Below are 23,991 nucleotides of genomic sequence, written 5' to 3'. Positions count from 1 at the left end.
AGCCTCCTGAGAGTGAGGCAAGCCCCAGGGCCCGGTGTGAGTTTGTAGTACCACAAGTCGCAGAATGACTCAAACACAGTCCAAGAAGTCTTTTAACGTGTTTACTCACTGTTTGGAGGTCACGGTGAGATGCCCGGGCGACACTGTGATAACCAGGTGGAACCAGGAATTCCAGGAGGCCGTTCTGAGGGTAGCTGTCCACTCGCCTTCCTTGCACTCTTTCTGTTTTAGGAGGATCCTTTGCTTGAAGCGTGGTAGGACCCCTCCAGGGAAGCTGTTACCACCCTGCTCCCCTCTCTCTGGCTCGTCTGCCGGCAGCGTGGCCTTGGTGGGATGGCTTCTGGCCCTGTCCCCTTATGGGCCTGGTGTGCTGCTTGGCTCAAGCTCTGTGTAGTCGTGGTGAGGGCATGAAGTACCCCCCCAACCTGTAGGTTAAGCAGCTCTGGATGATCTGCTGCCTGTACTGGGGACCTAGTTCCCCTTGTGTGCTCGGATACCGGGATCTCCGTACTCAGCCACCCCTCTTTCTCTGGATGCTCTTCAGGCCGACCCACAGTACTCCGTTCTCCTCCGCTTTCAGCTACAGCACTCCTCAGGACCTGTCTGCACGGGAGCTTCTCTGCTCCCCCTCCGTACACTTCAACTTCTTCCTCTCGACTCCCTCACTTCCTCTCTCTCTCTCTGCCCTGCTTCCTAGCAACCAGCCCCTGAACACACCCCTAGCTGGGAATTGAAAGTTAACCCCTTCTGGCTACCCAAGGGTCCCCTCTGGTGATGTGGGAGGCCTGATCACTATATGTTTGTGTGTGCACCTCATCCTGGCCTTTGGAGATTACCTGGAAGCATTGCTCCCGCATGGGTGCAATACTCTGTGGTGCCTGACCAGGTCAGGGGCGCCACATATACCTCCCACCAGTCTGTCTGACCCCTAGGCGGGTTGCCCTGTTCCAGCTAGACCACCCACTAGTGTGCCTGACAGGGTGTGGTGTGAGGTGTGACCAGGATTTCCATGCTGATGGAGCAATACCAAAAGTTAGGATCCCAGAACCATGGGGGGTTGAGTCCTGCACCAAAAGATAAAAGTGCAGTACCCTGTCACACCCTGACTAGTTCAGGGGCATCACAAATACAGACTTTCTGGTGATGGTGTGCCTGCCTGCAGCAGATACAGACTTCCTGGTGATGCTGTGACCCTGCAGCAGATACAGTCGTGTTGATACCACTGTGCTCCCTGCAGCATACACAGACATGTTGGTGACTCTGTGTCCCCTGCAGCAGATCCAGACTTGGTGACTCTGTGCCTGTGAGCATATACAGACTTGGTGACTGTGCCCTGTGAGCAGATACAGACTTGGTGACTGTGCCCTGTGAGCAGATACAGACTTTTTTGTGACTCTGTTCCCCCTGCAGCAGATACAGACCTGGTGACTCTGTGCTCTGTGAGCAGATACAGACTTGGTGACTCTGTGCCCTGTGAGCAGATACAGACTTGTTTGTGACTCTGTGTCCCCTACAGCAGATACAGACCTGGTGACTCTGTGCTCTGTGAGCAGATACAGACTTGGTGACTCTGTGCCTGTGAGCAGATACAGACTTGGTGACTCTGTGCCCTCTGCAGCAGATACAGATTTGGTGACTCTGTGCCCTCTGCAGCAGATACAGACCTGGTGACTCTATGCCTGTGAGCAGATACAGACTTGGTGACTCTGTGCTCCCTGCAGCAGATACAGACGTGTTGGTGACTCTGTGCCTCCTGCAGCAGATACAGACTTGTTTGTGACTCTGTGCCCCTGCAGCAGATACAGACTTGGTGACTCTGTGCCTGTGAGCAGATACAGGCTTGTTGGTGACTTTATATCATCTGCAGCAGATGCAGACTTGGTGACTGTGCCCTGTGAGCAGATACAGACTTGGTGACTCTGTGCCTGTGAGCAGATACAGACTTGGTGACTCTGTGCCTGTGAGCAGATACAGACTTGGTGACTCTGTGCCTGTGAGCAGATACAGACTTGTTGGTGACTTTATATCATCTGCAGCAGATACAGACTTGTTTGTGACTCTGTGCCCCTGCAGCAGATACAGACTTGGTGACTCTGTGCCTGTAAGCAGATACAGGCTTGTTGTTGACTTTATATCATCTGCAGCAGATGCAGACTTGGTGACTCTGTGCCTGTGAGCAGATGCAGACTTGGTGACTCTGTGCCTGTGAGCAGATACAGACTTGGTGACTCTGTGCCTGTGAGCAGATACAGACTTGGTGACTCTGTGCCTGTGAGCAGATACAGACTTGGTGACTCTGTGCCTGTGAGCAGATACAGACTTGGTGACTCTGTGCCTGTGAGCAGATACAGACTTGGTGACTCTGTGCCTGTGAGCAGATACAGACTTGGTGACTCTGTGCCTGTGAGCAGATACAGACTTGGTGACTCTGTGCCTGTGAGCAGATACAGACTTGGTGACTCTGTGCCTGTGAGCAGATACAGACTTGGTGACTCTGTGCTTGTGAGCAGATACAGACTTGTTGGTGACTCTGTGCCTGTGAGCAGATACAGGCTTGTTGGTGACTTTATATCATCTGCAGCAGATACAGTCTTGGTGACTCTGTGCCCTGTGAGCAGATACAGTCTTGGTGACTCTGTGCCCTGTGAGCAGATCCAGTCTTGGTGACTCTGTGCCCTGTGAGCAGATACAGGCTTGGTGACTCTGTGCCTGTGAGCAGATACAGACTTGGTGACTCTGTGCCTGTGAGCAGATACAGACTTGGTGACTCTGTGCCTGTGAGCAGATACAGACTTGGTGACTCTGTGCCTGTGAGCAGATACAGACTTGGTGACTCTGTGCCTGTGAGCAGATACAGACTTGGTGACTCTGTGCCTGTGAGCAGATACAGACTTGGTGACTCTGTGCCTGTGAGCAGATACAGACTTGGTGACTCTGTGCTTGTGAGCAGATACAGACTTGTTGGTGACTCTGTGCCTGTGAGCAGATACAGGCTTGTTGGTGACTTTATATCATCTGCAGCAGATCCAGTCTTGGTGACTCTGTGCCCTGTGAGCAGATACAGGCTTGGTGACTCTGTGCCTGTGAGCAGATACAGTCTTGGTGACTCTGTGCCCTGTGAGCAGATACAGTCTTGGTGACTCTGTGCCCTGTGAGCAGATACAGTCTTGGTGACTCTGTGCCCTGTGAGCAGATACAGTCTTGGTGACTCTGTGCCCTGTGAGCAGATACAGACTTGGTGACTCTGTGCCTGTGAGCAGATACAGGCTTGGTGACTCTGTGCCCTGCAGCAGATACAGGCTTGGTGACTCTGTGCCTGTGAGCAGATACAGTCTTGGTGACTCTGTGCCTGTGAGCAGATACAGTCTTGGTGACTCTGTGCCCTGTGAGCAGATACAGTCTTGGTGACTCTGTGCCTGTGAGCAGATACAGTCTTGGTGACTCTGTGCCCTGTGAGCAGATACAGTCTTGGTGACTCTGTGCCCTGTGAGCAGATACAGGCTTGGCGACTCTGTGCCTGTGAGAAGATCCAGTCTTGGTGACTCTGTGCCCTGTGAGCAGATACAGTCTTGGTGACTCTGTGCCTGTGAGCAGATACAGGCTTGGTGACTCTGTGCCTGTGAGCAGATACAGTCTTGGTGACTCTGTGCCTGTGAGCAGATACAGTCTTGGTGACTCTGTGCCTGTGAGCAGATACAGGCTTGGTGACTCTGTGCCTGTGAGCAGATACAGTCTTGGTGACTCTGTGCCTGTGAGCAGATACAGGCTTGGTGACTGTGCCTGTGAGCAGATACAGGCTTGGTGACTGTGCCTGTGAGCAGATACAGGCTTGGTGACTGTTCCTGTGAGCAGATCCAGTCTTGGTGACTCTGTGCCCCCTGCAGCAGATACAGGCTTGGTGACTCTGTGCCCTGTGAGCAGATACAGGCTTGGTGACTGTGCCTGTGAGCAGCAGTGTGCCTGTCAGTGCAGTCCAGCTGCGGTTGTCGCTGCCAGGTCTCGCTGCTGGACATTAGGGGGAGCTGTGCTATTCCGGCTCCTAGATCCGCGCCTGTTCCTGATCTCACTCCTCTTCATTCTGTCTATCTGGATTACAACAATGTGGATGCGGTGTGTGGAGCGATACTTGTGCGACTTCTTCCTCTGAGGACTGGGGCTGTGGAGACTCCTGGGCTGCGATGTTTGGGGAGTCGGTGTTCTGTGACAGGAGGCTGTGCTATGCTGTAAGTACTGAGGCTTCTACCTAAGACACAAGTGACTTGTGATGGTCACAGACTAATCTGCTTCCAGTGATCTGTGCAGCTATGCATGTGTATGGTTAGGGGCTATTACATTGTGCACGATCAGACCATCTTATTTATTATCCTCACTCTGTAGACTTTTTTGTTGATCATTAGAGGATGTGGACATTAAAATATTGTGACATTTTCCAGATGGCATTGTATGTAACAAGCTGAAGTGGGACCTCTTCTGCTGAGACTTTCCCAGCTTGTGCTGTATTCTGTGACATATTGTCTGGAGGTTATTGCCTGATATTGAGTATATTGCTTTCTACAGTCTGATGTACCTGGTGTAATATAGCTACAGTGTGAAGATATGCAATGACTGCAGCTATGGGTGACATACAGTGTACAAGCTTATTTGTCCGATTACTTTCCATATATAATGGTCCTGGCCTTTTTTGGAAGCAGAAAGTGATGGCTGTTTGCGGCTGCAGACAGTCAGTTGTAACCTCCACCCAGCAGGATGTGTGCCTGGACTGATAGACAACATCTGCCCAGGAGGCGTCTCACACAACTTCTAGAGAGCTGGGGTGATTTATGACATTCCCACTGCGGAGGGATGAGAGGAGTGGGATGGCCAGCATCTTATTTGTCCCTCGACTTCTCTGTGGCTTTAAGGGATTTTTTAACAATCCAGGAACCTTCTGAATCTAGAAAGAGCAAACTTTCTTCTACACTTACTGCTACTCTACTTACAACCCAAAATGTTAGTATAATATGACGTTTCTTCATTGGTGACCTAATATTATGGGGATGATGTGCTCAAATTCTGTTATATCACTATACGATGAGGTCACACTCCATTACATCACTATATCATGAGGTCACATTTGATTGCATCACTATACAGTGATGTCATATTCCGTTACATTAATGTACGATGATGACACATTCTGTGACATCACTGTGATATGAGGAGGACACACTCAGTGACATCACTATATGATGAGGACACACTCAGTGACATCACTATATGATGAGGACACACTCAGTGACATCACTATATGATAAGGACACACTCTGTGACATCACTGTGATATGATGAGGACACACTCTGTGACATCACTATATGATAAGGACACACTCAGTGACATCACTATATGATGAGGACACACTCAGTGACATCACTATATGATGAGGACACACTCAGTGACATCACTATATGATGAGGACACACTCAGTGACATCACTATATGATAAGGACACACTCAGTGACATCACTATATGATGAGGACACACTCAGTGACATCACTATATGATAAGGACACACTCAGTGACATCACTATATGATGACATATTCTGTGACATCACTATATGATGACATATTCTGTGACATCACTATATGATGAGGACACACTCTGTGACATCACTATATGATGAGGACACACTCTGTGACATCACTCATGATGAGGACACACTCAGTGACATCCCTGTGCAATGAAGTTACTTTCTGCTACATCACTCTAAGATGAGGTCACATTCCATTCAACACTATACGATGACATCACATTCCATTGCATCACTATGAAGTCACATTCCATTATATCACTATACGATGAGGTCACATTTCGGTACATCACTATATGATGTTGTCACATTCCCCTTACCTCACTATGTCACATTCCATTACATCACTATGAGTTCACATTCTGTTACATGAGTATTCAATGATGTCACACTCCCTTACATCACTATGAGGTCACATTCCATTTCATCACTATACTATGACATCACATTCCATGCTATCGCTATACGGTGATGTCACATTCTGTTACATCACTATGAAGTCACAGTCCATTACATCACTATGAGGTCACATACCATTTCATCACTATACGATGACATCACAATCCATTACATCACTATAAGATCATATTTTGTTATATCACTATACGATGACTTCACATTCCGTTATATCACTATACGATGACTTCACAATCCATTATATCACTATACGATGACTTCACATTCCGTTATATCACTATACGATGACTTCACATTCCGTTATATCACTATACGATGACTTCACATTCCGTTATATCACTATACGATGACTTCACATTCCGTTACATCACTATACGATGACTTCACATTCCGTTATATCACTATACGATGACTTCACAATCCATTATATCACTATACGATGACTTCACATTCCGTTATATCACTATACGATGACTTCACAATCCATTATATCACTATACGATGACTTCACATTCCGTTATATCACTATACGATGACTTCACATTCCGTTATATCACTATACGATGACTTCACATTCCGTTATATCACTATACGATGACTTCACATTCCGTTACATCACTATACGATGACTTCACATTCCGTTATATCACTATACGATGACTTCACATTCCGTTATATCACTATACGATGACTTCACATTCCGTTACATCACTATACGATGACTTCACATTCCGTTACATCACTATACGATGACTTCACAATCCATTATATCACTATACGATGACTTCACATTCCGTTATATCACTATACGATGACTTCACATTCCGTTATATCACTATACGATGACTTCACATTCCGTTACATCACTATACGATGACTTCACATTCCGTTATATCACTATACGATGACTTCACATTCCGTTACATCACTATACGATGACTTCACATTCCGTTATATCACTATACGATGACTTCACAATCCATTATATCACTATACGATGACTTCACATTCCGTTATATCACTATACGATGACTTCATATTCCGTTATATCACTATACGATGACTTCACAATCCATTAAATCACTATACGATGACTTCACATTCTGTTATATCACTATACGATGACTTCACATTCCATTACATCACTATACGATGACTTCACATTCCGTTACATCACTATACGATGACTTCACATTCCATTACATCACTATACGATGACTTCACATTCCGTTATATCACTATACGATGACTTCACAATCCATTAAATCACTATACGATGACTTCACATTCCGTTATATCACTATACGATGACTTCACATTCCATTACATCACTATACGATGACTTCACATTCCGTTACATCACTATACGATGACTTCACATTCCGTTATATCACTATACGATGACTTCACAATCCATTAAATCACTATACGATGACTTCACAATCCATTATATCACTATACGATGACTTCACATTCCGTTACATCACTATACGATGACTTCACAATCCGTTACATCACTATACGATGACTTCACAATCCATTATATCACTATACGATGACTTCACAATCCATTATATCACTATACGATGACTTCACATTCCGTTATATCACTATACAATGACTTCACAATCCATTATATCACTATACGATGACTTCACAATCCATTATATCACTATACGATGACTTCACATTCCGTTATATCACTATACGATGAAGTCACATTCCGTTACATCACTATACGATGACTTCACATTCCGTTATATCACTATACGATGACTTCACATTCCGTTACATCACTATACGATGACTTCACATTCCGTTACATCACTATACGATGACTTCACATTCCGTTACATCACTATACGATGACTTCACATTCCGTTACATCACTATACGATGACTTCACATTCCGTTACATCTCTGTGGACATAACCTCTCTGTAGTCTAGTTAATCAATTGGACTGCTGGAGGGGATGGATCAAATTCATAATTTACGGGGTCTATAGATGACAAGTTTTGTTATATTTTCAATTTGTACATGTTTTTGGAAGATTTTTGCATACAGATCAGCAATGCCTCGAACTTGTTTATAGGTGTAGTAAATAGCCATAAATAGGGAAGCCAGTAATAATATTATTTATGGTACTAAAACCACAGAATACATCATTTAATTTGGGATGTATATCATATTGCTTTTTATTGGTCATTTTTGTCTTAATGGATTTGGCATTAGTCATTAATGATCAGTGGGTCACATTAAATATGCTGCCCAAAGATTTGTAACACACGTTTGTGTGGAAGGTGTTTCTCTATGAATGGTTATGCTCCTGATCCTAAAGCGGAACCTTAATATTTCAGACACCCAACATTGCAAACATCTCGTGGCCATCAGCTGTGGCACAAAGATTGGGAAAGACCTTATTTTGAGCTTTTTGCTGTCTGCACTGAGCATTAGGTAAAAGTTCATCCTCTCAATGGTAAAAGCAGATGCTTCCGTGTTTTTTTAAGAATGGGCAGCTCATGGCAATAGTAAATATCCTCACTATAAATGGCTTTATATTTAATTGTCATTACGCAAATTTTAACTTTCAAACTTTCAATGTTGTAATTAATTTTAACAAAATGTACATAGACATTAATTGTTTTCCCCAGAGACTGGGATGGTCTTTTTGCCTGGGGCACATTATGGTGGGCTGACAATTAGAAGGGTATACTGATAATTATCTGGACATTGGTGTATGCTCCTTATTTACAGTAGCACAGACATGGTTAGTTCAGATGTGAACGCTAAAAAGGAGCAAAACCCAATCCTTACAATTCACATAATGGGGGTCCGATTCCAATCACTTTGTATAATATAACAATGGTGATGATTAAAGCGATGGGATTAGGGAGAGATCTTAATTTAATCATTTACATGTAATGTGGGTACTGCGGTAAGGGGTGCTTCACACATAGCGAGATCGCTACCGAAATCGCTGCTACGGCACGGTCTTGGTGACGCAACAGTGACCTCATTAGCGATCTCGCTGTGTGTGACACTGAGCAGCTATCTGGCCCCTGCTGTGAGATCGCTGCTCGTTACACACAGCCCTGGTTCGTTTTCTTCAAAGGCGCTCTCCCGCTGTGACACACAGATTGCTGTGTGTGACAGCGAGAGAGCGACGAAATGAAGCGAGCAGGGAGCAGGAGCCGGCATCTGGCAGCTGCGGTAAGCTGTAACCAGGGTAAACATCGGGTAACCAAGGTGGTTACCCGATATTTACCTTAGTTACCAGCCTCCGCCGCTCTCATGCTGCCTGTGCTGCCGGCTCCGGCTCTCTGCACATGTAGCTGCAGTACACATCGGGTTAATTAACCCGATGTGTACTGTAGCTAGGAGAGCAAGGAGCCAGCGCTAAGCAGTGTGCGCGGCTCCCTGCTCTCTGCACATGTAGCTGCAGTACACATCGGGTTAATTAACCCTATGTGTACTGTAGCTAGGAGAGCAGGGAGCCAGCGCTAAGCAGTGTGCGCGGCTCCCTGCTCTCGCGATTATGATCGCTGCTTCGGCTGCTGTGTTTGACAGCTAAGCAGCGATCATAACAGTGACTTACAAGGTCGCTGTTACGTCACAGAAAATGGTGACGTAACAGCGACCTCGTTGTCGCTGTCGCTTAGTGTGAACCAGCCCTAAGCTGTAACCAGGGTAAACATTGGGTAACCAAGGGAAGACCTTTCCCTGGTTACCCGATATTTACCTTCGTTACCAACGTCCGCCGCTCTGGCTGCCAGTGCCGGCTCCCTGCTCTCTGCACTGTGACATGTAGCTGCAGTACACATCGGGTAATTAACCCGATGTGTACTGTAGCTAGGAGTGCAGGGAGCCAGCGCGGCTCCCTGCACAGGTAGCACAGCGATGTGTGTAGTTATGATCGCTGCTGCTTCTGCTGTGTTTGACAGCTAAGCAGCGATCATAACAGCGACTTACAAGGTCGCTGTTGCGGCACAGAAAATGGTGACATAACAGCGACGTCGTTGTCGCTGTCACTATGTGTGAACCCGCTGTAAGAGCAAGTAAGAGCTCCCATCATCATATCTATTAGTACATACCGTGTGCTGCAACTTAGATGACAGAAGGAGAATTGCATCTATTACATTAGTGGACAAGGGTATTAAAGATCCAGATTGTTATAAATAACTAGAAGGTGGCCCGATTCTACGCATCGGGTATTCTAGAATTCACGTATTGTGTAGTTAATGTATGATTTTTGTTTTATATATATATATATATATATATATATATATATATAGATGTTGTTGTGTGTAGTTACCAAGTGTTTGTGTAGGGCGCTGTACATGTTCTGGGTGTTGTCTGGGTGTGGCGGGGGGTGAGAGCGGTGTTGTTTGTGTGTTGCGTTGGGTGTGTTGCATTGTTTGTGGAGCGCTGTGTGTGTGTGTGTTGCGCGGTTTGTGTGGGTGTGGGGTGTGTGTGTGTGTTTTGGTGGGAGGTATGTTTTGTGCAATGTGTGTGTTGTGCGACATGTGCGTATATTTGTGTGTGCCGCGCTGTTTGTGTGTTGGGTGTCTGTGTAGGGCGGTGTTTGTGGTTCCCAGTGTGTGTGTGGTGTGTTGTGCAGTGCGTGTGTGGCGGTGTGTGTGTGTGTTTTGGGGGGAGGTGTGCACCCCCCATCGTGCTCCATCCCCCATGCTGCGCACCCCCCATCGTGCTCCATCCCCCATGCTGCGCACCCCCCATCGTGCTCCATCCCCCATGCTGCGCACCCCCCATCGTGCTCCATCCCCCATGCTGCGCACTCCCCATCGTGCTCCATCCCCCATGCTGCGCAATCCCCATCGTGCTCCATCCCCCATGCTGCGCACCCCCCATCGTGCTCCATCCCCCATGCTGCGCACCCCAATCGTGCTCCATCCCCATGCTGCGCACTCCCCATCGTGCTCCATCCCCCATGCTGCGCACTCCCCATCGTGCTCCATCCCCCATGCTGCGCACCCCCCATTGTGCTCCATCCCCCATGCTGCGCACCCCCCATCGTGCTCCATCCCCCATGCTGCGCACTCCCCATCGTGCTACATCCCCCATGCTGCGCACCCCCATCGTGCTACATCCCCCATGCTGCGCACCCCCATCGTGCTCCATCCCCCATGCTGCGCACTCCCCATCGTGCTCCATCCCCCATGCTGCGCACTCCCCATCGTGCTCCATCCCCCATGCTGTGCACTCCCCATCGTGCTCCATCCTCCATACTGCGCACTCCCCATCGTGCTCCATCCTCCATGCTGCGCACTCCCCATCGTGCTCCATCCCCCGTGCTGCGCACCCCCCATCGTGCTCCATCCCCCATGCTGCGCACCCCCCATCGTGCTCCATCCCCCATGCTGCACACTCCCCATCGTGCTCCATCCCCCATGCTGCGCACTCCCCATCGTGCTACATCCCCCATGCTGCGCACCCCCCATCGTGCTCCATCCCCCATGCTGCGCACCCCCCATCATGCTCCATCCCCTATGCTGCACACTCCCCATCGTGCTCCATCCCCCATGCTGCGCACTCCCCATCGTGCTACATCCCCCATGCTGCGCACCCCCCCATCGTGCTACATCCCCCATGCTGCGCACCCCCCATTGTGCTACATCTCCCATGCTGCGCACCCCATCGTGCTCCATTACCCATGCTGCGCACTCCCCATCGTGCTCCATCCCCCATGCTATAATAGTTCTCCTATTATACTCAGAGAGGAGTATAATAGGAGGACTATAATAGGAGGAGTAGTCCAGGGGGGAGAGGAGTATAATGCCGGCTCCCTGCACATGTGTACCGGGAGCCAGTGAACGCTGGTAACTATGATACACATCGGGTAACTAAGGGACCTTAGTTACCCGATGTGTATAATGGTTACCAGCGTTCACCGGCTCCGTCACGATCCCAGCATCGCAAGGGTATGTGTGGCGCTGCTGGGATCGTGACGGAGCCGGTGTACACTGGTAACTATGATACACATCGGGTAACTAAGGGACCTTAGTTACCCGATGTGTATAATGGTTACCAGCGTTCACCGGCTCCGTCACGATCCCAGCAGCGCAAGGTTACGTCTGGCAATGCGTGCCGAGGGCCGGGGCGAGCGGCCAATCCGTGCGGGGGGGGCGGGGCCAGGCCGAGGCGAGCGACCAATCCGTGGGGGGGCGGGGCCAGGCCGAGCCAGCGGCCAATCAGACGGTTGTCACCGTAAGGACACAATTTTGGAGCAAGACAGACAGACAGACAGACAGAATAAGGCAATTATATATATAGATGTTGACAGGTACAATCACTGTATGTGATCACATTTTCATATAGGTGTTCTCCAGTAAGGACCACATCCACAGGGACATAGCTGCTTATAACCAATGTGTGCATAGTCCAGATCTGGGTTGCCAACCGTCCAGAAAGTCCAGAACAGTTGGTAAAAATAGGTCACTTTTTTTGTCCTGTCTGTTAAATAAATTTAAGGTGTCTATGATTTTTTTTTCGAAGTTTTAGAAATTTGTACAGATTATTATGACTATAATTCTCATAATTTTATAGTTTACAGTAATCACAGCTGATGTTGTCATATCAAAACTATGGGCTGTAGACATTGATCACTTATAATTAGTGATCAGTGAGCACTACCATGTTCGGGTGCTCGGTACTAGTAACGAGTAGTGATGAGCGAGCACTACCGTGTTTGGGTGCTCGGTACTCATAACGAGTAATGATGAGCGAGAACTACTATGCTCGGGTGCTCAGTACTCGTAACGAGTAGTGATGAATGAGCACTACCATGCTTGGGTGCTCAGTACTCGTAACGAGTAATGATGAGCAAGAACTACTATGCTCGGGTGCTCAGTACTCGTAACGAGTAGTGATGAATGAGCACTACCTTGCTTGGGTTCTCAGTACTCGTAACGAGTAGTGATGAGTGAGCACTACCATGCTCAGGTGCACGGTACTTGTAATGAGTAGTGATGAGTGAGCACTACCATGCTTGGTACTCGTAAGAGTAGTGATGAGCGAAAACTACCATGCTTGTGATGAGCGAGCACTATCATGCTCGTTTGCTCGGAATGCATAATGAGTAGTGATGAGAGAGCACTACCATGCTTAGGTGCTCGGTACTCATAACAAGCAGTTGGATAATGGAAGTCAATGGGAGATTCGAGCATTTTTCTTGAAGATTTCCCAGAAAAGTGCTCGAGTTCCCCATCGACTTCCATTATACTCGGGTACTCGAGTTGAGCAAGCGAGCATGGTAGTGCCCACTCATCACTGTTTGTAATCATAATGTTTTATTGTAGTTTTCCAATGTGTCCACAAAAATTGTCTATTTGTGATTTTTTGATAATCTCTCCAGAAAAAAAATTACAAGTCAAGTAGGCAACCGTGGCCCAGATTTGTGTCCATCTAAAAATGTTACAGTTGGAAGCCAACGTTTTTCAGTGTAACAGTGTGCTTCGCGTCTGTCATTGGCCACCCCTCGTGCTTTTGTAGGGGGGCTGCAGTGGTACTTGGGCTGTGATGCATTTATAGACCCAAATGTCACGCTCTCACATAAGTGGATATGATAGATGGGACTTTGTTACATTTGTTACATTGGCGTCCAAGATTTTCAAGTTTTGCCTCTCGTGATGGAAATCTAGAGAACACTTTTACATGGCAGTAGAATAAAAGTTATTTTTGGGCTTTCTCATAGATGGTGGCATGGTGGAATGTCTTAGGTTAAGGCCTTCACGTTTTATCTCATGGAATGCGGCATGCCTGTGCTTATTTGTGTGTTTTCAGAAAACATGAAACGCTTTCTGGTTGTTATGTTTAGAACGCTTTATTTTGAAGTGTCAGGCTCCAGTAAACCACTTCCTTCTTGTACAATGCGTAAGTCGAGCCATTTCCTTTATTCGGATGTATAGAGACGTTTGTTGCAGGGTGTATAATGCTGAAGATAATGAAAATTTCATCTTGGGCCAAGTGTCTATGAAGAACCCGCATCGTTCTCACTTATTAATGTCTGTTATAGTTTGCCCTATTTCGTTACCCTTTTCCTGTGCATAGTACTTTGTGTGGTTTTTCTCAGAATACAGTACATTCATTTTGTATCAGTTAGTTAATAATCTCCCAGGACGTGCTTAGGTTACCTACTGTTTCTACCACTGCCAAGTAAAGAATTACAAGGTAGTAATTGGTGCATGCACTTCACATACCTAGAAAGAAAAGTCCTCCTATCCTAAAAAGAATTTAGTCAATAATAGGATTTTAACATATCCCTCAGGCACAATGTAACCCCATTGCTTATGTACACCACACCAATAGCTTCCAGGTGCTGCTATTCTTTCTCATTCCATTGGACGCTTTCCATAATATGTAATTGGTTTTATTTTGGGATTAAACATGACAACTCGAAGCCAAAAGTTGCTTTATAAGCATCATTAAATAAAAGCAAGATGATTATTATAAGACAGCAACATCCAAAAATGCCTTACTAACTGGTATTATATATCATATTATCTTGTATGGCTTCAATATTTCCTACACCTATATGATATATAAGCCAATTACTGTCTGATATGCAAACTAGCATTTTGGCAAAAAGAAGAAAAATATAACACTGCATCATTGCCATAGTGATACAACCAACACAAACCATGTCATACAAGGGGATTTCCCATGAACAAAATTCATTTTAATCATTAGATCTAGGACTAAAAATAGTTTTCACAATAAGGCTATGTGCCCACGTTGCGTTCTGTCCCTGCAGAAATGTCTGCAGCGATTTGAACAGCACACGTGCGCTTCAAATCGCTGCAGAAACAGTGCGTACTGAAAAGCCGATTTCATGCGCTCTGGATGCAGCCCCTCCCATAGACAGAGCGGGGGCTGCATGCAGAGCATGTCACTTCTTAGAACGCAGCGATTTGGCAGCATGCAAATCGCTGCGTTCTAATACGCAACGTGGGCATGGATTATGCACAATCTTTATAGATTGTGCTGGGGACGCAGGACGCATGCAGTTACAGTGCAGTGCATACGCAGCGTAACTGCATGTAAATACGCAACATGTGCACATAGCCTAAGATGTGTTTAAAAAAAATGATCCTGAGATAATCTGCCCTTGCTCTGTACTGTGTAATTGCTGTATCTGATCACGCAGGCACAGATGTCCTTCTGATCACACAGGCACAGAACTCCTGGCCTGCTATAGAACAGTCTTCACAGCTGCTGCTTTCTATGAGGTAAAACATTTCAATGTCTGTTTAAAGACTGTTTTACCTCACAGACAAAATGTTTTACTTCACAAAAATGTCAGGGGCAATCTCATACTGTCCTGTGTGTACACTCTCTTTTGCTTCCTCCCCTGCCAAGGAGATGTGGTAAGATCAGGCCACATTCCTGTATGGTCAGACACGGCCATTACATGGTACACAGCAGGGACACATATATAAGACTAGAAGGTGGCCCGATTCTACGCATCGGGTATTCTAGAATTTACGTATTGTGTAGTTCATGTATGATTTTTGTTATATATATATATATATATATATATATATATATAGATGTTGTTGTGTAGCACAGGAACATTTTTTTCATACATCCAATTATGGAACTGATTTACATTCCAAGATCTATTGATTAAAATTTACTTTGGGTGTGGGAAAATGTCTTTAAGGGTCTATGAGCTTTTCTATATTCTTGTATATAATATTTGTTATAATACATGCTGCCCATTTTCTTTGTAAATCGAGGATGTTGCTGCCCTCAATAGCCATAATGGACTAGCATAGCTTCATTCCTGCACTTTTCCCATTTGGCAAACACTAAAACACAAAACTAGTGCAATGATGTACAGAACTTTTAAAGTGTACCTGTCATTTCACCAAAATCTAGGATTAAATACATTGGTTTGTAGAACTCATGCTAAAGATTGCATTTTGATACAGTACAGACCAAAAGTTTGGACACACCTTCTCATTCAAAGAGTTTTCTTTATTTTCATGACTGATAATTGTAGATTCACATTGAAGGCATCAAAACTATGAATTAGCACATGTGGAATGAAATACTTAACAAAAAAGTGTGAAACAACTGAAAATATGTCTTATATTCTAGGTTCTTCAAAGTAGCCACCTTTTGCTTTGATTACTGCTTTGCACACTCTTGGCATTCTCTTGATGAGCTTCAAGAGGTAGTCACCGGAAATTACGTCACGTGAAAATCACGTCAGTGCCAGTGTTCACAGCTTTCATCCAATAACACACGTTCTCCACTTTGCTTTGCTACTGATGTAGATGTGGAGCAGAGGAACAAGTCTGACACCAATCTTTGTTACTGCCATTGAAATGAGTGAGCGGGTCTAAGGAGACGTCATAGTGTATGCTGCTGTCACAGTGAAGACTATCATGACTTTTCTGGATGGGAACATGTAAAGGACAGATATAAATTTCTTCAGTTTTTAGATCTGAATGTAATTCTTCTCATTTTAAGAGTACATTTAGAAATCTTGCAGTAGTCAGACACAAGCTGGTCAGTTTGCCATTTTTTGTATATTTTCGGCCTCAATGCCTTGTTAGTAAATGAGCCTTGGATTTCCCTAGTAAGATAATTAGCGGCTTCCAGGGTGAGTAGTTTGACCGAACACTCCACCCTTCCAGTGTTGACACGTCTTCTTGTAGTGCTTTACATTAAATGCGGAGACTTAAGTTTCCCGACTTCAGTAACCTGATAAGCTTCACTTTTGGCTGAAGAAAGCATGACATCACATTTCCAATTTGTGCACATTCTTTTAATTTTACAGAACGTGCATTTTCCCAGTATCAGCTACAAGAAATAAACAATGAAATACTCTGATAACTTGATTTTACTTCATAGGCAATATCCTCTAATATGATCATAACTTTGTAGATATCACTAAGCGCTTTGATGACTATTTCCCATGGGATTATGTTCCGATATAGTAGAGTGCCAATAGTTGTGCTCATTGGTTTTCTCATTAATTTCAATATGACTGTCTACAACCGTCCGTAGGGTAAAATCTGTCAATCAGTGATGGGTGGCAGGAAGAAGACACATCTAACCCAAGCCTCACAGAGACAACACTTTCATAAGCCCGGTCATCAAGCCAATTAAATTAAGTTACTCTTTGGCAAACGTGCCCATTTCTGAGGGGGTCATTGAACAGTATGGTGTTGGTCCAACTTTCCTTCAGTGACGGTTGGATTTCAACATGGCCCATCTTTTTTATTTTAGGGGAGATGTTTCTCTGCCTGAGTTGTCTGGCAGCAGCTTACTCCCCTCTCCTAAATGAGAACACATACACTCTCAGCTCAGCTGAACATGGAGATGTTTGGAGAAGTCGAGATGAACAGCTGTTAATGGACAGCCAACTGAAGTATATGTGTTCCTCCAGCTTTAATGTGCCCATACACCTTAGAGAGCTGTCTGCCAACACTCATCCACAAGCTATCTCTCCTGGTTTCCCATATATACATGCATGTTCTGCTTGACTGTGCATGCATGTGGCTTCCATGGGAGTGTTACTGATACGACTGCATCACATCATACCAATATGACCCATGATGTAACACTGGTAATGGGACCACCCCACAAGCCTTGTCCTTGGGCATGTTGCATATGGCTGACAGTGATTCAATGGCAATTTTCTGCTGTGGTCTTTGCTCCTGTTTGACAAGTGCGGCATCCCTGTAAAATGCCAATGTGTTTTTCACCTATTGATATGTTCTTTTTTTTAATATTCATCACTTTGTTTCCTTTGTGATGAGTCTTTGTGATAAGTTTGAAAAAGCTTTTCTAAAACTTTTTGTGGAATGTCAGGTTGGAATAATTACATGTTGTCATTCGAGATAATTTATAGATAAGAACTTAAAAGACCTGGTGATTTGTTTCCGCAGCGCAGTGAAAGATACGTACTCGTGTCCGTACAAAAACAGACTTGTTCCATTGCTCCACATCTACATCAAGAGTAAAACAAAGTGGATCACTTGTGTTACTGGATGAAAGCTGTGAACACTGGCACTGATGTCTGTTATCACAGGCGGGCCGGCAGGTCTGTGTAGTTCATCCAGCCCTGCCGGAGATACACCTACCTGTATGGGAGCAGTATCACATTCCTATGAAAATATTATTTCTGCAAACAAGGAATCGTACAAATCACTGAAATCACCTCGTCCTACACATAGGCTGCAGATATGCTATATTAGCTTTGAGGATTCATGCAATCAAAATGTGGAATATACAACTTGTGATAAATATGGATAGTCATGTTGGAGAATGTTATATTTGTCATTAAAGAGAACCTGTCAGCACGATTTTGTAATGTAAAGTAAAGAAATGGCTGTAAAGGGCTGATTACATTGATAGCATTGGTGAAGAGCATGGGCTGACTGGCAATGTTTGGCCTGGGGGCAAGTCTAAAGCACTGGCCCATGCATCTCATGGCCCACCTCTAAGCTTCGGTGGCAGAAATTAATCAGAAATGGTTTACTGATATTTTTAAAGGCTTAACAATTTCAGCAGAATTAAGCATCAACCAACAATAAATAATTTTTTAATTGATTTCCAATCTTAAATAGAAAGATGCAGCACATGCTCCAGGCTGCTGACATCACTTCGGGAGCGCACACGCGTCCCTATTACTGACCTACAGCAGGGAGAGAGAATAGGGACTCGCAGAGCGGAGAGAGACACTAGGGATGTCGGTAATAGGGATGTGCTAAGAGCGTGTGCTCCCGAGGTAATGTCAGCAGCCCGGAGAATGCGCATATCGCATAATGAATCTGGGGACATACACCCAGATTTAGTACGCATGCCTAGGCAGAAGACATTTAGTGTACAAGCGCGGGATTACAGTGGAGATTGCCAAGATGTCAGGACGGTCACGTTAATCATTTCAAATGCGGGGGGCATGATTTCATTTAAAAATAGCATAACTGATGTTGATTTACTATGACTGATGACATCAATAGCACAACCCCTATCATTGAAACCCAAGGTATGAGATACATTTACCTAACCATATCAAGTATTTTTTTAAGATAACTACATGAACAAAAAACCTTGTTAGTGATGCTCATAGTATCATTTAAAACACATTCTGGTCCATTTAAGATCGAAAAATGAGGTGCTCCTCAACCCCTGTATACAGTCTTCATATGCAGTACATTCTCCTAAGTACATGCTCCTCAGCCCCTGTATACAGTCTTCATATGCAGTACATTCTCCTCAGTACATGCTCCTCAGTCCTTGTATACAGCCTCCATATGCAGTACATGCTCCTCAGCCCCTGTATACAGTCTTCATATGCAGTACAAGCTCCGCGGCCCTTGTATACAGGCTTTATGTGCAGTACATTCTCCTCAGTACATGCTCCTCAGTCCTTGTATACAGCCTCCATATGCAGTACATGCTCCTTGGCCCTTGTATACAGGCTTTATGTGCAGTACATTCTCCTCAGTACATGCTCCTCAGTCCCTGTATACCGCCTTCATATGCAGTACAAGCTCCGCGGCCCTTGTATACAGGTTTTATGTGCAGTACATTCTCCTCAGTACATGCTCCTCAGTCCTTGTATACAGCCTCCATATGCAGTACAAGCTCCTTGGCCCTTGTATACGGGCTTTATGTTCAGTACATTCTCCTTAGTACATGCTCCTCAGCTCTTGTATACAGCGTCCATATGCAGTACATTCTCCTACGTACATGCTCCTCAGCCCCTGTATACAGTCTTCATATGCAGTACATTCTCCTCAGTACATGCTCCTCAGCCCCTGTATACAGTCTTCATATGCAGTACATTCTCCTCAGTACATGCTCCTCAGCCCCTGTATACCGCCTCCATATGCAGTACAAGATCCGCGGCCCTTGTATACAGGCTTTATGTGCAGTACATTCTCCTCAGTACATGCTCCTCAGTCCTTGTATACAGCCTCCATATGCAGTACATGCTCCTTGGCCCTTGTATAGAGGCTTTATGTGCAGTACATTCTCCTCAGTACATGCTCCTCAGTCCTTGTATACAGCCTCCATATGCAGTACATGCTCCTTCGCCCTTGTACGTAGGCTTTATGTGCAGTACATTCTCCTCAGTACATGCTCCTCATCCCTTGTATACAGCCTCCATATGCAGTACATGCTCCTTGGCCCTTGTCCATAGGCTTTATGTGCAGTACATTCTCCTCAGTACATGCTCCTCATCCCTTTTATACAGCCTCCATATGCAGTACATGCTCCTTGGCCCTTGTATACAGGCTTTATGTGCAGTATATTCTCCTCAGTACATGCTCCTCAGTCCTTGTATACAGCCTCCATATGCAGTACATGCTCCTTGGCCCTTGTACATAGGCTTTATGTGCAGTACATTCTCCTCAGTACATGCTCCTCATCCCTTGTATACAGCCTCCATATGCAGTACATGCTCCTTGGCCCTTGTATACAGGCTTTATGTGCAGTACATTCTCCCCAGTACATGCTCCCCAGTCCTTGTATACAGCCTCCATATGCAGTACATGCTCCTTGGCCCTTGTATACAGGCTTTATGTGCAGTACATTCTCCTCAGTACATGCTCCTCAGTCCTTGTATACAGCCTCCATATGCAGTATATGCTCCTTGGCCCTTGTACATAGGCTTTATGTGCAGTACATTCTCCTCAGTACATGCTCCTCATCCCTTTTATACAGCCTCCATATGCAGTACATGCTCCTTGGCCCTTGTATACAGGCTTTATGTGCAGTATATTCTCCTCAGTACATGCTCCTCAGTCCCTGTATACAGCCTCCATATGCAGTACATGCTCCTTGGCCCTTGTACATAGGCTTTATGTGCAGTACATTCTCCTCAGTACATGCTCCTCATCCCTTGTATACAGCCTCCATATGCAGTACATGCTCCTTGGCCCTTGTATACAGGCTTTATGTGCAGTACATTCTCCTCAGTACATGCTCCTCAGTCCTTGTATACAGCCTCCATATGCAGTATATGCTCCTTGGCCCTTGTACATAGGCTTTATGTGCAGTACATTCTCCTCAGTACATGCTCCTCATCCCTTTTATACAGCCTCCATATGCAGTACATGCTCCTTGACCCTGTACACAGCCTTCATTTGCACTATATTCTCCTCAGTACATGTTCGGCAGCATGTTGCATCTTTTGATCTCATGCTCTCTTTTGTTGGGTAGGAAAGGGGTGTCCTCAGCGTGTTTCTGCATGAGCACATGCTACTTTTCCTGATGCTGCCCGAAGTGTAAAGGTACAGCACTGTTGGGGCATGCATGGGGCCACCAGGAGCTTTGGCATCGCTGTACCTTGCATTTCATCGCCTGCATTCACAGGACAGTAGCATAATATAGATTGTGAAGTCACCGCAAGTGATTTTATTCAAGGCTGAGGCGCATGAGAGTTGAGTGGCCTGAGCTAGGGGTTTTGCCTGAATTAGGGGTCTTGCCTGAGGGACATCTGTCTCCCAGCCAAGCTTGCTCCTGTGAAGAAATCCATTTTGTTGTTCTTTAATCAGCATTTGAAACTTTCTGCTAATGAGATTTCAGTGCACAGGGGCCGGACTGAACACTGGGTCTTCTCCTCCCTGTCAGAGATTCCCGGCTCCTCGGCCTGCCTCCTCTGAGGTACTTGAGGTAGTTGGATGGTCAATGTATCACAGACAGGTAGGAGAAGACTAGGTGCACAATCCAGCCCCTGTGCACCAAACTAATTGGCAGAAAACGTCAACTAATGATTAAAGAAAAAGATGAAAGCAGTTTTCTTCACTAAAGGTGTGAATGTTATTTGTGTTACAGCACCATTATAGCCCTGTCCTTAGTTTACAAAATCCTGCTGACTGGTTCTCGTTAAATCTCTTATCCACCTGGTAACTGCTGTTTGGATTTTTTTGTTTCCATTTGCAATAATTGCTCTGTAGAAATGCACAATAAAGGGCGACAGTGTCGATGAATGCAATGATGCTAAGAGCAACATGTACAATGTTACAGCTCCTTGTTGCTAAGCAATTATATTTCCCACTGGGAATTGAAAACTTCTTTCTGATCATTGCTCTTGTGGAAAACGTCCTTTGGTATTCAGAGTCAGGGGCTAATATACCATAAAGGCAACCTAGGCAGCTTTATAGGAGCCCACTACAAACTGTGGAGCCTTCTTTAAATTTAATGGGGATAGTTATGACCAGCCTAATCAGTGCAGGATTAAAATCAGAATAATAAATATTCACCTCTCGCAGTGGCGCCATTCCAACGATATTGTTGCTGCTGTATTGGCAGTGGTATGAAGTTGCTGGGTCACGTACAGGCTGCAGCCAATAAATGGCTGCTCTCTGACTTCAGCTCCTCAGTATTAAGTCATGGTGGATGTTCGCTCTGATGAACTAGCAAAGGTCGGAGCTGTCGAGCCGCTAATATGGCTGATACCTACAGGTGACATAACAATATCACATGAATTGATTAAGGGGTGATTGACTAGCAGTGGGCAACCCCATTAACAGTAGCTTCATATTAATATTAGATTGCAGAGATTTAGCTATTGAATATCATTCTTCACTATATTAATGGATTCATAGAGAAACGTAAGGGAGTGATCTACATATTGTGGTACTAGAGATTCAGGCTAGGTTCAGTTGCTCCTTGGGGGTTTACGCAACTTGGTGGCATGTAGCATAATGTAGTCAACTACGTCTTGGTGAAAAAAAAATCCACCTTTCGGAGTTGTAGTAAACTATTGCAAAATTTTATTGAAGGACGTCAAAATTAATGTGATGACAAGGACAAAAATAGGGAGCCCATATACGGCATAAGGCTACGTGTTTCGAACGCTGCCTGCGTTCTTTGTCAAGCCTGGCTGGATTTTTTCTTCTTCTATTGGACCCTTGCACTGCCAGAGTGTTATCCGTGCATGCCGGACCTTGCCTCAGTTGAGCTGGATCACCTTCATTTTAACTACGTCTTGGTGCCTGCCTCAACTATAAGTCCGAAAATAATGCACAACACAGCACACCGTGACTTGGACTGCTTCATTACAGTCAATAGCCATGTCGGCATATACGACTGAATCCGTTCTGCTGTGTTTTGGATATATGCCTCGATGGAAGCACTGAATTTAGTGGCGAACGCTTTGTGAACCCAACCTGAAGAGCCGCGATACTGTTCTCTCAGAGAGGAACGCTACTGTTTGTGTATGCCCCAGACATGAATGTGTCTTTGGTTTGACAAGCTTTTCTAGGTAAACTGGGCAGTAGTCTTAATTCCCTCTAAAATGAAGCTCAGAAACTGTCAACTTGAAAATGTTGTGCAATCTATGGACGATATGTTCTAGAGGAGAAGATGAACAGATTGAGATTTGCGTGAGAAAGGGTGTAGCAGAACATATTTTATTTGCTGCTTTTTGTGTTGAGTCTTTCCTGTTTTTTTCAGTGTGGATTACATGCGTGATTTGTCTACAGTATGTTTAATAAAGTTAAAATGCAGCGAAAAAGCTGTAAAAACTCAGTCCAACTTGTTTGCTGCATTTCTTGTAGAATTTTTTTGCACTTCCTCATTGCTTGCTATGGGTGAAAAAATACTGCAAAAAACCTGAAGAAATGTACATGCTGCAATTTAAAAAAATGCTGCAGTTCTCAAATTCATTGCAAACCCCCTCCCAAGCAAATACATACGATTTCTGAATTCCCATAGCTTTCACTGATACGGTAAAACGCAGCTCCTTTTTTTCAGCATGCCACATGTGAACCTAGCCTACACCTAACAAGAGCTTCTATGATATTCCATTCTAAATGCAGAGCCATTAATATGGGGTTGGTTTTCAAATTGTCGCTATAACAAGTTCCTGTCTTCCAGCAACACGTTCTACAAGATTTTGAAATTTGGGAATTTTCGAAATTCATCCACAAGAGCATTTTTGAGGTCAGACAATGATGTTGGATGAAAGGACCTGGCTTGAAATCTCTGTTCTAATTTATCTGACATCTGTTGAATAGA

The 23,991-nt window shown here is 45.0% G+C and overlaps 1 protein-coding gene across 1 annotated transcript in view; it reads left to right on the top strand.

The window, feature by feature from the left end:
* The first annotated feature begins 4,064 nt into the window (after nucleotides 1-4,064).
* ARHGAP6 (Rho GTPase activating protein 6) overlaps nucleotides 4,065-23,991 on the top strand; it is a 369,834-nt gene continuing 349,907 nt past the window's right edge. The window contains exon 1 of the mRNA XM_075336511.1: nucleotides 4,065-4,223. Coding sequence (XP_075192626.1) covers nucleotides 4,179-4,223 — 45 coding nt within the window. The 5' untranslated portion in view covers nucleotides 4,065-4,178. The remainder of the gene's footprint in view (nucleotides 4,224-23,991) is intronic.

The sequence above is a fragment of the Anomaloglossus baeobatrachus genome, chromosome 2, assembly GCF_048569485.1.
Source record: "Anomaloglossus baeobatrachus isolate aAnoBae1 chromosome 2, aAnoBae1.hap1, whole genome shotgun sequence".
NCBI lineage: Eukaryota > Metazoa > Chordata > Amphibia > Anura > Aromobatidae > Anomaloglossus > Anomaloglossus baeobatrachus.
Note: the sequence above shows the minus strand (reverse complement) of the source record. Positions and strands in the feature narration are given on the sequence as shown.